At 46.6% G+C, this 18,864-nt stretch overlaps 1 protein-coding gene across 2 annotated transcripts in view; it reads right to left on the bottom strand.

Moving 5' to 3' along the window:
• Positions 1–18,864, bottom strand: part of MCC (MCC regulator of WNT signaling pathway) — a 418,786-nt gene that overhangs the window by 27,472 nt on the left and 372,450 nt on the right. For both annotated transcript variants that reach the window (XM_061189513.1, XM_061189514.1), the window contains 3 exons: positions 16,774–16,914; positions 14,074–14,177; positions 10,789–10,972 (listed from right to left, as the gene is read on the bottom strand). In XM_061189513.1, the coding sequence (XP_061045496.1) occupies positions 10,789–10,972; positions 14,074–14,177; positions 16,774–16,914 (429 nt within the window). The remainder of the gene's footprint in view (positions 1–10,788; positions 10,973–14,073; positions 14,178–16,773; positions 16,915–18,864) is intronic.

Here is an 18,864-nt window from a genome sequence, read left to right as displayed (position 1 = left end):
CATGCTTCCTAAGGTTGTGGTGAGGATTAAACGAGGTAAAACGAAAGTGTTTGGAATCGTGCCCAGCACACGGTAAGCACTCAGTAAATATAGCCATCATTCATTCATTCATTCAAGAAATATTGGGGTACTTACTGTGGGTCACTTTTCTAGGCCCTAGAAAAATCTCTGCCTTCATGGAACTCATATTCTAACAGGGGAGACAAACAAGTAAAACAGACAGCACATCAGACAGGGAGACGTAACAGGGAGAAAAATGATGCAGTTATGGGGATCACAAAGAGGGGATGGGGTGATTCTTCCAAATAGAGTTCGAGGAGTAGACGTGAAGAAGGTGAGAAAGGGAGCTATATGGGTATCTGGAGGAACAGGGAGCCAAGCAGAGGACACAGCAAATGCAAAGGCCCTGAGGCAGCAAGGCCGGCTGGCCAGCAAGAATAAGACTGTGGGGCTTCCCTGGTGGCACAGTGGTTGAGAATATGCCTGCCAATGCAGCGGACACGGGTTCGAGCCCTGGTCTGGGAAGATCCCACGTGCCGCGGAGCGACTAGGCCCGTGAGCCACAATTGCTGAGCCTGTGTGTCTGGAGCCTGTGCTCCGCAACAAGAGAGGCCGCGATAGTGAGAGGCCCGCGCACCGCGATGAAGAGTGGCCCCCACTTGCCGCAACTAGAGAAAGCCCTCGCACAGAAACGAAGACCCAACACAGCCATAAATAAATAAATAAATAAATAAAATTAAAAAGAAAATAAAGCAAATAATTAAAAAAAAAAGAATAAGACTGTGGCTGAATGGGGGTCAGCCAGGGGAGAGGGAGGAGAGCTGGTCAGAGAGGAGGGTGTGTATGTGGGGGGCAGGGTGCCACGTCACATAGGGTCTCATAAGGGCTGTGTCTTCTTCTCTAGAATTAGACTCAGAAGCCACTGGAGGGTTTGTAATAGAGGAGTGACATGATCTGCCTTCCATTTTAACAGGATCCCTCTGGCTGCTGTACTAGGAGAGATGCAGGGAGGCAAGGGCAGAGGCAGGGAGACCTTTTGGGGGCTACTGCAACAAGCTTGGGGGAGACGGTGGAAGCTGAGAAGGCAGGAAGGAGGTTAAAAATTACTCATCATCAATGTTATGTGTTCTCAAGCTGTATTTTAAAAAGGACGAGATGGGACAAGCAGCAATACCCTCCAGTTGGAATACTTCAGGTGCAATTGCATAAAGAAACAAAGCAGCCCAAGAGAAGCATGAAGGAGCAACCGGTACCGCCAGCAGAGGGCGCTGGGGAGCCAGCGGGGGCTTCTGAGGATGACAGCTGCCCAACAAGAGAGATTCATCCTAGGGAGGAAACAGGGTCCCTCGCTCAGGATCTCAGCCTTCTTCGGTAAAGACCTGCTTTGCAAACAGCTCGGTGACAGGCATGCCTTACACAAAACCATTCAACAGGACTTGGAGCTTGCCTTCATGGATTGTCAACACAGTGTGGAGGGACGGATGCCTAAGTTTCCACACATGAGCCACAAAATCAGAGCGAACTGAAGCGGTGGCCCTGTTCACGGAGCATTGCACGGGGCTGAGTGTGGAGATGCGCTCCCAGGCATGACGTGTTTAGACAGCGCGGCACTGGGAAATAGCAACACTGCTCTTCCAGTGAGTGGGGAGGAGGCTTCAGGTAGGAGATCCTTTCCCGTGAAGCTGGGACCCAGCACGAGAGGTTCACTTTACAACTGTAGTCCTTCTTTTCATTAAAAGTCGCTTTGGAAAATTTTAAACAGAGAGAAAACGCAGAGCTAAACCAATACCTGGGTGACCTTTTTGTCATATTTTCTTTGAAATGCTTTTTAGAAATATAACGTACTTGAGCCACCCTTTGATTCCTGTCACTTAAAAAAGAAATTTCATGCAAATCAAAACTACAATGAGGTACCACCTCATGCCGGTCAGAATGGACACCATTAAAAAGTCTACAAATAACAAATGCTGGAGAGGGTGTGGAGAAAAGGGAACCCTCCTATGCTGTTGGTGGGAATCTAAGTTGGTATAGCCACTATGGAAAACAGTATGGAGGTTTCTCAGAAAACCAAAAATAGAATTACCATATGATCCAGCAGTCCCACTCCTGGGTATATATCCAGACAAAACGGTAATTCAAAAAGACACATGCACCCCTATGTTCACAGCAGCACTGTTTACAATAGCCAAGACATGGAAACAACCTAAATGTCCATCAACAGATGAATGGATAAAGATATGGTATCTATATACAATGGAATATTACTCAGCCATAAAAAAGAACGAAATAATGCCAGTTGCAGCAACATGGATGCAACTAGAGATTATCATACTAAGTGAAGGAAGCCAGAAAGAGAAAGACAAATACCATATGATATCACTTGTATGTGGAATCTAAATTATGGCACGAATGAACCTATCTATGAAACAGAACCAGGGACATGGAGAACAGACTGGTGATTGCCAAGGGGGAGGAGATTGGGAGAGGGATGGAGTGGGAGTTTGGGGTTAGCAGATGCAAACTGGTATATACAGAATGGATAAACAACTAGGTGCTACTATATAGTACAGTAAACCATATTCAATATCCTGTGATAAACCATAATGGAAAAGAATATGAAAAAGAATGTATATATATGTATAACTGAGTCACTCTGCTGTAGAGCAGTAATTAACACAACACTGTAAATCAACTATATTTCAATAAAAAATTTAACAAAAATTTCAAAACTCAAAGGACAGTAGAAGCTAGAGTTCTTTAATTATTCTGCAGGCCCTGAAAGGATAATATGTTGGCATATCTTCCATTTAGCGGGACTGGTGTTCCCGAGTGGTTGTCAAAGAGCAGTCGTGGGGCTGGCCACGGCAGCATCCCCTGGGAACTTGTTAGGAATGCATGTTCCCAGGCCCCACTACCCAGACTCACAGAGTCGGGAACTTGGGGGTGGGGTGGGGGGGTGACCAGCCATCTGTTTTAACACACTCTCCCGCTGATTCTGAGGCACAGCCTGGTTTGAGAACAACTGGTCCACCCCACAGGATAACTGGGCATTTGCAAAGTAGCCTGTAAAGTAACGGCACCCCATCACAAATTCTCTAGGGACAGCCACCGTGCTCTTGGGCTGACCTGGTGGGTACCAGTGATTCTGAGCAGGTCTCTGACATCAGGCAGACCTGAGTAAACATCCTTCCTCTGCCAATGCCTAGGGTTATGGCCCAGAGTAAATCACCGAACCTTTCTGGGCTGTGACAAAGCGGGGATACTAACAGTTCCCAGGTCGCCAAGGCTATAGAAATGAGACAATGGGTCCTGAAGCCGGCAGCCCACCCACAGCACTTGCTCTGGGCGGGGAGGAAGCACAGCTGTGCCAGTGGCCCCGAGACACCCAACACCAGGCTCACGGCCTCCCTCCAGGGATGTCAGCCACCTAGCAGGTCCTGCAGAAAACCACCCGTCTGGGGGGGGAAGCAGAGCAGCAAGTGTTGACTGGACTTGCAAACCCCCAGAACTGCCTGGGAGACACCAACATGGGGGGGTAGAGGCTGCCAGGCTTTGGGGGATCCTGGAACCCTCTAGGGCCTGGGTCCCGATCCCAGGCCAGGTGGGGAAGGCTTTTGTTTCACCATCTCTGCTGTGGGTATAGTTTTAAGAAAGGAAGGAAAAGAAAAAAGGACAAAAGACCTCCCTCCACTGATTTTACCCCTGCGGGAAGCTCAGAGCTGTAAAGTGCTTTTCCAGGGGAAAGTTTAATTTCAAGGTAAGCACCTAGCCCCGCTGCCCCTCTCCAGCTTCCCTCTCTCCCTTCCAGGACACCAGCGGGGAACAGATCAGGCGAGGTTAATTACAATTCTGCTTTGTGCTCTTAATGGCCCACCGCAGAATATGATTATGACAATGGTAAGAGGAGGGAAAGCCGCGGCCTTTTCTCCGGCCTCCTGCAGACAAAGGCGCTGTCGGTCTCCTGAGGGCCTGCCGCCGGCCGCCGGCTGCCGGCTGCCTGCGGGCTGGGGTTAAGTCATCCATTAACTCTCCCGGCTCGGAATGCCGGGTGAGCTCAGTTGTCAAGGGGGAATAAATCACTTCCCCAGTGGGCCGAGTGACTCCTCCTCTCCAGGGTGAGAGGGATTGCGGGGAGGGCTGCGGAGGAAGCAAACCCCAGCTGGTCCCAGGATTCTGGGGCCGCACATTTTTGTCTTCTCCCCTGGTTTTTCGAGGAGCTGGGCCAGGTTGCGTGGGTTTCTCCTCACCATGATGCTCTCTGCTGGAGCTCCCCTCTGCTGGCTCTGCTCTGCGCCCGTTAGTTGCCAGCTGACCTGTCTGCTCACCGCACACGAGCGCACGCTGGCCAGTCTGGGGCAGCCCACCCTCCTGCCTGCCCTGTTCACAGAGCGACGCGGACACAGCAGTTTATTTAAGCAGACGTCGATCTCAAATGTCCTCTCTTCTGCCCCTCTCCACCATGTCCCAGCCCTGTCCTCAAGACAGCTCCCCATCCTGCTTTTAGAAGAAAAATCCTTTTTTTTTTTTTTTTCAGCTTCCTCATCTTGTCTCGGCAGAAAGAGAAAAGAACAGATCATTTCTTTTGCCTTGAAAACCAGAGGTGGATTTTTCCCCAAGTTTTTATCAATGTCTTTTACCTGGCCCCAGTTAGGATCTCATTTATACCAAGGAGGAGCTCATTTTCAGAAGGAAAGTGCCACCAGGGGGCCTTCTGTTGGCTGAGCATTTTAAATTTATTTGAAGGAGGGGGTCAGGCCAGTGACATTCGACCATGCTCCTCTAAGCAGAAGCTTGGGCCTTGTCAACTGCCTGAATTTTTCAGTGTTGTGCTGGGTATCCCCCATGCCCCCCTACCTTTCTTTTCTGACAATTCTTTGTCACATAGGACTAAACGTACTCAACACAATCCAAACCTCTTATGTCTGGATGCTCTCAAAGGATTATCAGAATTCTCACGGAGAAGCAGTTTGGGGAGGAAAAATTATCTAAAAAAATACAGTTGACTCTTGAACACCATGAGCTTGAACTGTGCAGGTCACTTATATGTGGGTTTTAAAAAAATAAATATAGTACTACGTTTATGATGGGGGCCAGGGGAGTCCGTGGTGGGTCCTAGAACGAATCCCCGGTGGATACCCAGGGGATGACTACATGGGTAGGGGAAATCTTCTGCCAGATAACTGAAGTCCTCAAAAACTGCCTGGTTCCAGAAACTCAGCTGACAGTGGAAGGCAAAATGAGAGACACATTTAGGAGACGGATTCTATTCCTGCAGGTCTTTATATGGTGCCGTTACGGCATCTCTAAAACAAATATTAAACTGGTCCTGATTTGGTTGCTGATAACACACCAAGAGAGACACCATCTAGACCTGACACCTATACTGCTGCTAACAATTTCTCTGACATTAAAAACATTAAACATTTTACAGTCGGCACTCCCCATCTAAGAATTCCGCATCTGCGGATTCAACCGACCGCGGGTGGAAAATTTTTGGAAAAAAAAAAAAAAAATCCAGAAAGTTCCAAAGAGCAAAACTTGAATTTGCTATGTGCTGGCAACTATTTACATAGCATTTACATTTTATTTATAACTATTTACATAGCATTTACATTACATTAGGTATTTTAAGTAACCTACAGATGATTTAAAATATATGAGAGGATGTCTGTAGGTTCTAATGCAAATATTACAATGTTTTATATAAGGGACTTGAGCATCCTCAGATTTTGGTATCCACAGGAGTCCTAGAACCAATCCCCCAAGGATACTGAGGGGTGACTGTAAATGATTTTCAACATCACTAATAATTAAGAGGTACGGAGTAAAATATTAAGAGTATTTTTTTGCCTACACATTGGCCAAATTAAAAAAAGTATACTACCCAGTTTCAGCAAGGGTGTGGAGGAAGAGGCCCTCACACACTGGCTTGATCATGTATGGAGGGTTATTTGACATTTGAAACAACAGTCATTTTTGAGTTAGCACACTCTGCTTCTCAGAATTGGTCCCACAGAAACTGCACAAGGGGGGCAGGTATAAGGACAAGGATGGTGACTGCAGCAGTGTTTTAATAGTAAAAAACTGGATACAAACATCCAAACAAGAGGAAGCTGTCTAAATACATGACGAACTGCCATCCAATGGAAGACTGGGCACTACTGAAAAGAACGACACACATGGAAAGATGCCTAAAAATATAATAGTACTAAGGGGAAAAAGCAAGTTTCGAGAGAGTCCACCTAAATAGGATCCTTATTGGGTTAAAATGAGATGGAGTCACATTTTTAAAGATGCCATGTGTTGGTCTGCTGACGACACACCCTCCGCCTTCTTCTGGGACCTACCCCTTCTCTCTGCCCACGTGGCTCCTGCAAGAACTGTCCTGGCCACGGATGACTGGGTAGGCACTTGAGCCCAGCTGGGCGAGATGTTCCTTCCCAGGATTTTATTACTTGACACCAGAGAAACCAGTCAGCCTGGTATACTAAAGCAGGTGGTGTGCTGGTTTTCTGTCATCTGGGGAGCAGCCTGCAGCAGGGAAGAGGTGAAAGCCGTGCGTGGGGGCTGGACTGGCCGGGTGTGGTCTGGCCCGTGGTTCTCCTCTGTCCGGGCTCATTGTAGCCCTCTGCCCAGGTTCACGGCTCCTCTGTGGGAGACCTGATATCCTTCCACCAAGAACCCCTTTTAAGCTATCTGAGTATGTTTCTGTCACTGGCAACCAAAGGTCTAGGTCATAAAAAATGGACAGCTAAATCTGTGAAGATACGTTCCAAACTGTGTGCAGTGTCCTTTCCAGGGAGGGTCCTAGCATGGAGAATTTTATGTAATGCTTGGATTTCAATTGTTTAGTTTATTTTTACAATGAGCATATAATTCTTTTGAAATCAGCAAGTTAGGTCTTAAAAAAAGAAAAGCAAAAGCATTTCAGGTCTCTATCTAGTTCCCATAGAACCTAAATGATAAGTGGCAAGGACCTTTTTGCAGGAGGCCTGAGCACCATGCTGTCATGTGGAGGACTCTGTCTGAGCTGGACTTCAGAATTTACCAGCACTTCTAGGCATTAATCCCAAGGACTTTGGATAGACTCTCCTGGTACTTGGATGGGGAAAGCACCTCTGTTTTTCAGAGAGAAGTAAAGACGCCTATTACGACAGGCAGACCTAGTCTGACTCTCATGCCCGGAAGCTTGCTGGTGGTGGGGCACAGGCCTGTCCTAACTGGATGGCTGTTTCAATCCCATTTACCCTTTCAATGGACGTGATTCCACTGTCCTCAGCCTTTCCTTCCATCGCAGTGAAACTTCATCTTAATCAAGACTGACTTAGAGGGTGAGGGCTGGGAGCTCCACCACTCTCCATTCCAATCTGGGGATTACGCCCCAGTGTGAGTGGTCAGCCAGGTGGGACCCTGGCTCCCTGGATGTTCCCAGAGCTCACTGCAAGGCTGCCATCACCAGTCTCACAAGCCTCACCCTGATCCACACCTGATGGCAGGACAAAAGGGACTCCAGCCTCCATGAGGACAGACTTGCTGTGGCTTATTCTGTCTTGGCCCCTTGTCCTTTCATAGATTAGATCGATGACTGTGCTTCCGCCCAGTGAGATGAAATTGTGATGCTTGACCAAAAGGGTGGGCTTGATTAAGAATTCCTATTCCCACTTCTCATCAACTTAGTCCATTTGCCTCTCTGTTGTGATACATTGATAAAGCTATCCAGGCAACCCACATTACCTAGTTACTCTGTCCATTAAGACAATTACACTTGCTGATGTGGCCATGGCTGCATTTTTGCAAAAAATGAAATGTTTCAAAACTGAAACAGCAGCATCCCTGGGCTCCTGACTACAGAGTCAACTGATGGGCTGGCTACCATTTTTATTCTCCTTGCTGGTAACTGCCTCTCAGCTGCTCCCTTCTGAAACCATGACCTTGCTGTTACCGGGGGCTGCCTTGTGCTGCCAGAAAGGCGTCTGGGGGCCTGGTACTCAGCATTCCTTTCCTGAGACCTGGAGGAACAGCTGGCTGACTCTCTGATTAGAATTCTGCCAGCTGGCTACAGTGGGAGGGGAGGGGATTGATGGAGCCACATAAAGCTCCAACTCAGAAAGCCTCTTGTCTTTCTTTCTTCCATAATCTTGACATGTGGGAATAGCTGAGTGGAATGGCAAGATTTACAAACAAAATTAATTATTATAATTATGAAAGTATCTGGTGGTCTGGGACTTTTTTTCTGAGTCACACTGAGCATAAACAGTCTGGCTGTATCAGGTCCCAAGAATGTGTGTTGCCACATGAATGCCTGTAACCCCCTCTCCGAGCTGCTCTGATTTGGGTGGGAGTGTGAAAGGGAATTTTTAAGGAGAATTGAGTAAAATCTGAGCTAAAGGTCTCTGTACTTTGATGCAAAGATCCACTGAAGACTGAATTTAGTTCAAGGGCCATTCTTCAGTGAGGTCATCCTTGCAAATTGAAACTATGTTCTGAGTTTATGTCAACCTACAGAAGTACATTACCTAAAATTAAGCTTCTCTAAGAAGCCTGTCTCAAAAATCAAGGCTCATCTATACATTAAAATATTTCTAAGAAATATTCACAATCAGGGTCTCCACTGAATAGCTGGTGAGAAAACATTCCCACTCCTGACTGGCTCTAAATTTGTCTCTGATTTAGATTAAAACAACAAAATTATTTTGTAGGTGGGGAGGTATGAGCAAAAGATCTGTAACACACCCCTTATAAGCTACTGAAATGGTACACAATTCCTGTCAACCCAATTCTTGTGTTCACTAATGCAACAGAACAGTATCGTTGACAACATGAGAACTACATTTTTATGCTAAATGAAGGTGGAAATTATAGATTATTATACACATTGGGAAAAGTCATTAAGAAGAGCATCTGCTTTCTGTGTTTAAACAGAAGAATCTGGTTTTAAGAAAAAAATTAATGATACTCTGTGCTTCCCCGAATAAGACAATTGTTGCTGCAGTCAAGAGGAAATAAGTCCCTTGTGTTTGTGGGCACCTGGCCAAATACATTACTGGGAATGTCCCCTTTCCTGAGGCACCAGATCCAGGACAGTTAAATCTGCACTTAGGCAGATGGCTGGGTCCTACCAGTGGGAAAGACAGATGGGACCATTAAGTTTCTCTCAGGTACCGAAAAAAACATCAGTATTTCTCCTTTTGCTCTTAAGATTGAATCCACCCTTATGTGGCTTTGGTCACTTGACCTGCAAGCAGACACTGTTTCTTTTTTAATCATGAGATCCAACCTGGCCTAGTGAAAAGAATAATATGCTTGGTGCCAAAGTCCTGGGCTCGGGTTCTGATTTCCCTCTTATCTATCAGCCATGTGACCTTATTTAGGCAAGTCACTCTCTCACCTCTGAGCCAAGGTTTTCTCACCTGTACAAATGGGGTAAGTTACCCTTCCTGTCTTTTGTGATTTGGTTATCACATGACAATCTCTAACAAAGTACTTTCTAGACAGAACTGGGATATAAAGGGAAGGCATTCTATTTGCAGCAACAGGGATGGACCTAGAGATTATCACACTAGGTGAAGTCAGACAGAGAAAAACGAATATATGATATCACTAATATGTGGAATCTAAAATATGATACAAATGAATTTATTTATGAAATAGAAATAGACTCATAGACATAGAAAACAAACTTATGCTTATCAAAGGGGAAAGGGGGTGGGCTGGGATAAATTAGGAGTTTGGGATTAGCATATACAAACTACTATATATAAAATAGATAAATGACAAGGTCCTACTGTATAGCACAGGGAACTATATTCAGTATCTTGTAATAAACCATAATGGAAAAGAATCTGAAAAAAAAAATCCATATATATATCCATATATATGTATCCATATATCCATATATATATATCCATATATATGTATCCATATATCCATATATCTCTATATGAATCACTGTGCTGTACACCAGCAACTAACACAACATTGTAAATCAACTATAATTTTACAGAAAGAAAGAAAAAGGGAAGGCATTCATGTTTTTAGGAGTTTTGGTGGCAAGAAATGAGAAGGTCATTAGAGAAAGTTTCATTCTGACCCTCCACCCACATCCAATAGAATCCAATGGCTTCCGCAAATTACGCTTAGCAAGGTGTTCACTGCTTTCCTCCCCATCTTTTTTCAAGTACCCACTTCAGTTTTCTAGATCCACAGATACTGAACTTGAACCCAGGTTCATGACTAAGTGTCTGCTAAGCACACGCTATGATTATGCATCACTCTACAAGGCAAAGAGGTGGGAGAAGGGAAGTCTGTTGCCTGAGAGGGGCTTACAAAGGACAGAGGCACAAGAGGAAGGGAGAGAATGGAGCCTGGAAGTAGGATGCGGTCTGGGTCTTGGGTGCTTAAGGACCATTTGCAGCACATGGGCCTTCTTCACCGCCCCAAATGCTTCTTGAAAATCAAGGACTGTAACAAAATGGAGGGTAGAACCAAAAGGGGGAAGTGCACTGGACAGAAAGGTAGGTTTGGGTTCCACCTCCTTGCGCAAATGACCCCTTCTCTCTGGGCGGCAGTTCCCACACTGGTAAAGTGAGAAGGCGCTTTCCAGCTCTCCCATTCTGATTCCCTGACTCTGATTCCCGGGAGCAGGCTGCAAGCTGGGGAGGCGGGGGGAGAATTCTGTCCTCCCGCAAGCCTCACAGTCCTTAAGAGCCGGGTCACTGCACGCCAAGCCTAGTGAGCGGACTACCCGTGGGCACGCATCCAGCTCGCGGCAGAAAGGCCGAGAATTACCTGGTGTGGCTGTTAGAAGAAAGGCTCTCCCAAGGCTGCACACTGCAGCCGGCTACAGCAAAGGCACCCCCGCAGCTGCCGTCCAGCTTCATGAGCAGGGCCTTGGCGGCGTTCTCGGCTGTCTTCCGGCAGTCGTGAGCTCGCTTGAGCATCTGAGTGATGTTTTCATCCCCTGACGGGTCTCCTGCATGGCAGAGAAGCCAATGGGTTAATCAGCACTGGTCTAGATGAGTGAGTCTGGATAGTCAGTAGCCAGTTACTCGGGGTGGAGGTGGCGCAGTAGAGAGGAGCCCAGTGGTGGATGCCAGTGAAGAGACGCACGTCCTGGGCCTGGCTCTTCACCGAGAAACTGCACTGAGGAAGGCATCTTCTCTGCTCTGGCCTCCACGGTCCTCCCCGACAAATGAGGGGCTGGCCAGTAGGAGCTCTGAGGTCTGTTTCCAGCTCTAACCTGCTATGATTTTCTAATTCCCCAGGCTCCTGGCTGCTCCCCGCGCTCAGCCCCAAGTCTCCTGTGTGGCCCTTCTCCCCTGCGCTGGTTGGTACTTCCCTGTGAACGAGGCCAGGGAGAAACTGAGGCCAAACCTTGCGATCTCTCCACAAGTCTGCAGCTTTGCTTAGAGCTTCGTGTAGGCACGAGACACAAAACTAATGGTTAAAACGAGACCTTGAGACTGGCTCTGACTATCCTCTATGGACGCTATCCCTGACCTTTCTCTCTGAGCTGGGTCATGGCCAGGGGCGAGCTCCCCTGCCTCCAGAGGCCAGGAAACTGGGCTGGAGCAAGACGTCAGGGTCGTGGCCACCACCACAGAGCCAGACAGGGAATTCCCTGCCAAGACAGTAACTTTCTTGTTGTGTTTTCAAAAACCATGCCGGCCAAATAAGTCATTGGTTTGTTACCTCTGCAGCCCAGGCCCATGATCTTCCAAGTATGTATATATGAAATCTTATGCCAAAGCCGAAGATACAAAACTGGCAAATGTGGAACTGGTTGAAGTGGGCAGGGGTGGGGGGCATACACTCAGCTTCTCCACCCTCCACGCCCACCACTGAGGCCCAAAGAAACTCCTCCAGCTTCCCAGGCACAGTTCGAAAAGCACTGGTCTAAATCATCTAGAATGAACGCCTGTGCAGTCAACAAAGAAAAAACCCACAATAACTGACACTGTGGGTAAATGTTACAACTAGTACTTGCTTCCCTGTACAACTACATGGCACATTAGGGCAGGCTGACAGGTCAGCAGCCATTGTCAGCAGAATGGAAGAGTGAGATTTAATAGGGAGCTGCTAAAAAGTCAGTCAACGCTCTGCTTTACAGAGGAGGGGGAGGAAACGTGGGTGTGCGTGTCCCGCAGGCTAAGAGTCCCTGGACCTCCCTCTGGCCACTTCTCTGACAACTTTCATGCTTTTTCTCCTTCCACAAATAAGATATTTTACATATGTCGCACCAACCGACTGCTCTCTGAATTCTGAAGAGGCGTATTACTGACTGCCCCATTTTATAAACAGACCCATGAGCTGCCCAGGATTATGTTAATACAAGGCATTTTATTATTGATTTTAAATATTTAAAATGCAGATTTATTTAAGTCCTTTCAGCTCCTACCAAGTAACTGTGCTGAGTAGGTACAAGCCTCATAAAAGGTACCTTTCAAGGATGGAACAGTTTAAGACATTCTTCTGATACAAACTGGAAATAAGATGATTGATTTTTTCCTTTAATTGATCATTTTCCTTAATACTTACATTAAAAAAAAAAACAAAACCTGACAGCAGGCCAAGATCATTTTAGAATCTGTTTAAGAGGAGGAATAAAGTTTTATGGTTTGGTTAAAAGACCCTGAAAAATGAGGTTCCTAATGGAAATGCTGGCAGAGTTTCTACTTCTCGGCTGGGATGGTAATCCTATTAAAAAAAAAAACAACAACCCAGAAATCCCAGAGAGGGGGGTGGAAGGATGGTCACCCATACAAATGGAGGCCTGCTTCCTCGCTGGGTGACTTGGATCTGAAGCAGGAAATTAATACCCAGGATACTTCATTCCCTTCAGGCTTGCTTCACATTCCTGTCCGTGTCAACACTGAAGGAGGAAAAATAGGTGAATGTTCAGTGCAAAAGCTACAGCCCAGGCAGGGAGCCAGGAGCCGGCAAGGAGGACAGGGACGCATCCTGGAGGGACCCCGACGGCGACCTTCTCTGCAAGGTGTGTCCTGGAAGGACTAGCTCTAATGGGGGGCTCACAGCCCGCGAGGAAAAGCCAGTCCACGACAGGTGGCCTGGTCCCCAGGCTGCCCACACCGCCCACCTTTGACTCTGGAGTGGTCTGCTCAGTTTTCTGTTTACCTGCCAGGCCTTCTCGGGAGAAGCTGCTGTCATCAGGTGTAGGCTGAGGGAGTCTGCAGGCCTCAGCATCAGAGATGGCAACCTCTGTCCCTGGAGCTCTCTTTCCTCCCAAACACTATTTCCACTGCCACTTCCCTCATGTTATCTCAAGGCCCAGAGCCATAGTCACTGGTGAAGTTTTGGCAAACGATGGTAACTAGGATGCCACACTCGTGTCTTTTTCAGTTCATAGCCCTTCTAGTTACTCAACAGGGAGGGTCAGCAGTGGGAAGCGGTGTGGATCTGGAGGGAGGAATCACGCCAACAGGACGCATGACCCCTGGGGTGAGGCAGGGGCAGGGCGGCGAGGTGGGCTGGCAACACCTCTGCTCCCCCGCAGGGGCAGGCCGGGGCTCCCGGGGCTCCCGGGGCTCACACTCGGTGAGGCTGACAAGAGCAAGGTATGAAACGTTCCTCTGCATTCCCACGACACCTGGAGACCAGGTAGAGGGAACCCACGCTTCCAACCTACTCAAAGGAACAAACCTGGAGAAAAAGCACAGCCAACAAAAGCAGCCAGAAGAGGCAAAGGCCTTGTTGGCAGCAAAGGGACCCTCAACAACCAGCATCAGAGAGAGGCTGCGGGAAAGCTGGTCCCTTTCATCGTGAACCTGGGCCTCCCACTCCATCTGGTTCTCCTGCCAGCCGGGGAAAGTATGTTTCCTGAGAGGGTTTGTTTGTTTTAACTTGTCTGTAATGCTGTTTCCACTCCAGTTCTTGCTGCATTCAACATAAACAATTTACTCACTCAGTCATGAGGAAAAAATGAAAAACACACTTGACAAGGGAATTTCATGTTGTCGGGAGGCGTGCCAATGCCAACAGCCGAGATGGGGACAGGAGAGCAAGAGAGGCGGGGGATGAGGAGGAAGGGGACGGAGGGACTCCGGCCACACTTACCAGGAGACGACCCCACACCAGCCGCGCGGAACTGCCCCAGGATGAGGCTCTGCTCGCTCTCGGCCAGCGCCAGGAGGAGTTCATAGGCTTCAATGCACTGCTCACTGAAACAGAAGCACACGGCATCCTCAACTCGGGCAGAGGATGGCGAGCCTCTCCAATGCAGCGCTGTGCCCGGGGTGGGAAGCAGCTCGGGACCTGGCTCTCAGCCTCGCCGTCCATGTCAGCAAGGAAATACCCAGGGATACTCCTGGACAGAGCCAGCGTCTTGCTCTGTCATGTGGCCCCCTCCCCTGCCCCTGTTTTTTTTTTTTAACTTTAAACTAGGATCTAGAAAAATACAAGAGAAGCAATAAAGACGAGGGAGGCAAGTCTGTTGGCCCTTTGATGATCAGCTCAAAGGGAAAGGTAATACGCTCCTGACAGCCAGCCTCCGAGATGCTCTCCAACCACCCTGATCTCTACACACTGCTAGCCACACCCTTGCATAATCCCCTTCCACGTTGTTGCAGGGTTGGTCTGTGTGACTAAGTGAGTAAGGCAGAAGTCATGGGATGTCATGTCCGAGATTAGGTTATTAAAAAACATGGTGATTTCCATCTTCGTCTCTCTCTCTCCTCCCTTCACTTTCCCTCTTGGATCATCCTCTTTAGAGGAGGCCAGCTGCCGTGCCTTGAAGACTCTTGAGCAGCCCTAAGGAGAGGCCCATGTGGTTAGGAACGAAGGCGCCTAGCCAACAGCCAGTGAAGGACTGAGGACTCTACCCAAAGCGTCTCTGAAGCAGATCTGCAGCCCCAGTTAAGGTTTCAGCTGATGCAGCTCTGGCTGAGAGCTTGACCAGAACCTCATAACAGACCCTGAGCCAGAACTACCTAGACAAATCATTCCCAGATTCCTGACCCTAGAAACTGTGATGTAATAAATAGTCATACAATAATGGGTAATTCATATAAGCACCCTAGAAAGGGGACTATTTTGACTCAGACCCGCCTGTTCAATAGAATGGCTACTAGCCACATGTGGATATTTAAATTGAAAAGAATTTAAGGTAAATAAAATGAAAAATTCAGTTCCTCCGTTGCAATAGCCACATTTCATATGTTTAACAGCCATGTGTGGCTAGCAGTTACCATAATGGATAGCACAGAAAACAGTTCCATCATCACAGAAAGTTCTATTAGATGTTTGTACGATTGTTCCATGAAACACTCACAAAATCTCTGACAAGAGTTTGAGTATGGATTTCTAAGAGGAAGAAAATTAGTCTCTCTTTGGGTACACCAGGTAGAGGATCAAAGAGCGACCTCTTGAAAGCCACTGCTGCCTGTGACCCCACATGGACCACGTCTGTACTGGATGGAGTGTATGCACAATGCCTCAGTCATCCTGGTCAGATGCCTGCAGTAGTGAAATACCCCCCCAAGCAAAGAACTGATTAGCTTCTCCAAGCTGAGCCCGGGAAATGTTGCTTTACTCAACACTTAGTCAACAGACTGTTTTTTATTGTCTTTACTTTCAAGTTCCTTTACTAAGAGATAAGGAAAAGGGCCCAATGACTGTCTCTGGGTACTGGCAGCTCCTCCTCTCAAGGGCAGTTGGTCTTTCAAGTTAGAGACACTGGGACATTGTTTCTTCTGTAGGGATGAAAGGCAGACTGCCGGTACAGAACGGCCTGTTTCAAGAGTTGTCATAGACGATTATCTGTTTGCTTTGCTGTGTCTGTCAACTAGTAGGATTGCTTTCTTGCTTTGGTCTCCTATATTTAGGTTTGATATGTTTTCTGAAGAAGCACTGTTTCTTAAAACAATACTGAATTTTGTAAAGGATGCCAAGCGTAAGATACAATCGCTACTCTGGGACTTCGGTAAATATGCCTAAGTGGTGACGCTAATAAATCTATGAGAACAATAAAGCATAGTTTCGTAGCTTTTACCAAGCAGTAATTTAAAAATAGATAAATTCCAAAGCCGATGAAGCTGAAAAAAAAAGTGGTACATTCATATACCACTTGCTCATCAATGAATGAATCATATTCATTTCAACTGGTTTGTTTTTATGGGAAAAAACTGGCAGCACGCCTGAAGAGCCATGAAAATATTCATACCCTTTGACCTATAATTCCTGCTTCAGGGATTTTATCTTGAGGAAAATACTCACAAGAATGAAGGTTTTTGTATTAAATTATTCACCATAGAATTATTTTCAATATCAAGAGTCTGCAAAAGTCTAAATGTCTTTTAGAGAAATGAGTAATAACACCATATGAACTTGATGTAGGGGATACAGCCAGTCAAAATAAATGGAGACTTTTAAGCAACATTACAAATCCGTAACAAACTGAAGGAAGAGAATGCACCAAATTTACAACAATGTAAAATATACATGAATATGAATAAAGACTGGGAAAAAAAGATTAGAAAGAACAAGACTTGAACATGTAACACAAAACTTGATGTTTTGAGGGATACTACTCGAACGAAATAATATTTAAGTTGACCATGCGAACAGAAACATACCTGTTTACTAATACCACATGCATTACCCTTATTTTCTTAATTGCTGCCACCAGGGTGCTAATTGATTTTCAATATATATCACACTAGCATTTGCTGGTTATGTTTTCTACTTTCATGCAGAAGCTTGCTATGGATGCATTTCTAAATTAAGGTGGCTACTCGCCCGCCCCGCCCCACTTCCTACCTGTACTGTAGGGCCAGCCTCAGCGCGGTGGCATTGGATTCGTATTTCCCCACCAGCATGCTCATTCTCTCAGCATTGCTTTTGCATTCTTCCAGGGTTATGGTCAGAAGGTCATTTTGGGATTTGAGGTGTTCGATACGGCTACAAAGGAAGGAAAATCACGTTCACAATTTTACACCAGGATTACAATGAATTTGCCAAGATTTTAGCCATTGACTCTAGATTCCGGCCAAAATGCGTGTTGGATGTGAGCTCGTCAGATGTTTTAGTAAATGTAACTGACGAGAAGTAATAAAGGAAGAAACTCAAAGCTGAAGAATCACTAAATTGTGTGAATGAGAAATAAAAAATAAACTCCTGGTTATTTTCCAGCCAGCCACAGATGAGCCATTTGCTAGGTACTACACTAGGCTCTGGAGATACACCAAGGAAAGGAACCAACCACGTGACCTCAGGCCCTCATGAGAGTTACAACTGGTATGCTTCAATGAACCACCCTCCACAGGGACAAATGAAATCACAGTAATAGCTACCATTTGTTGAGCCCTTGATCAGTAACTCTCCCAACAGCCCTCTGAACTAAGTATTATTATCCCCATTTCTTAGAGGCGGCACGGAAAGGGTAATTAATACCTGGGATTTGAACCAGGCAGTTTGACCCCAGATCCTTGTCTCAGAACACTCACTACGGAGCAGGAGCAAAAGATGAATCAGTGACTGAACAAGAAACTGCACTTAAGGGGCCTTTGAATGGCAACTGTGGATCGTGTCCAAAGCTCCTTCCAGCTTGGACAGACCCCTAACTGCTAACTACTGGTAGGATAAGTGGTGGGAACTTTTAAGTTTTATAGGAATCAGAACTGTACGTTCAGGGCAAAAGTTCATGGCAAAGTCAGAAAGCAAATCAGAAAAAGGTAAGCCTTCAGCCTCTCTGTTTTCTGTCCCAGGACACTGATGATCTGGATGCAATGATTCATTTCCCATGGGACATGCCCATCTGTAGTACTCTGACCACCAAGTCTTAAAGAGACACAGGGTTTCACACACACAAAATGTTAAGGGGCTTGGAAGTCATTTGCCTTGAGGATAAATCTGAGGGGCACATATCTTAGAGCAGATTCTGGAGACACTCGCCAACGCAGGACACGTCCGGTGAGTGTATAGCTAAGACCGCTGTGTGGCTTTGGCAACAACAAGGTCAGTTCAACATAAGGTGTTACAAGGACACAGTCTTCTGTCCTTGTTCACATTCAGACTTCTTCAAACAGTCCCCACTCTCTCGTTTACTTTTCAACTTGCTCCAGTTACATTCAGTCCCTACTAATTAGATGAAACTGTTTACTCAGCTCACAGACCTCCATGTGGTCAATTCTATCTTAGAGGCCTTCTCAGGCAGCACCCCTGTAATCGGGTATGGCTTCCTTCTTGAAACGTTCTCCTTTACTTGGGTCATGATAGGTGTCTTACTGGTTTTCTTCCTACCCGCAACGTCATTTCTTCTGTCTCCTTTGCCGACTCCCTCTTCTCTATAAAATCTGTGAGGGTTGATGTTCCCTCCGGACTCCATCCTGGGCCCCTCCCTCTATCAACACTCTCCCCCTGGGGGTGATTTTATCCAGTGCCACAACTTTAACAGGCATTTATATTCCCATGGCTCCCAGATTTCTTCAGTCCAGACCTCTCTCCTGAGTGCCAGTCTCACATATCCAGAGTTTCGTACGGACACCTCCAATTTAACATTCCCAAAGGGGACTCTTGATTTTCCTCAAACCTTATCTTCCTCCATCTTCTCCATCTCAGTAAATGCCACCACCGTGTACCCAACACCACCAGTAAGACACCTGAGACTCTCCTTTGAGACCATCCCTTTTTCTTACATCTGTGGGTTTTTACCACCAAACATATACTGACCCCTTCACATCACCACCACCTGGGCCACTGCAAAATTGGCTCAGCTTCCACTCCTGCCCACCTCTTTCCATTCTTCACACCTGAGTGAACTTTCAAAATTTAAATCAGATCTGTTCTTCCCCTACGTAAAACCCTTTAACAACTTCCAATGACACTTAGAGTACAGAGTAAACTTTGTCC

Source organism: Eubalaena glacialis, chromosome 4 (assembly GCF_028564815.1).
Source record: "Eubalaena glacialis isolate mEubGla1 chromosome 4, mEubGla1.1.hap2.+ XY, whole genome shotgun sequence".
Lineage (NCBI taxonomy): Eukaryota > Metazoa > Chordata > Mammalia > Artiodactyla > Balaenidae > Eubalaena > Eubalaena glacialis.
Note: the sequence above shows the minus strand (reverse complement) of the source record. Positions and strands in the feature narration are given on the sequence as shown.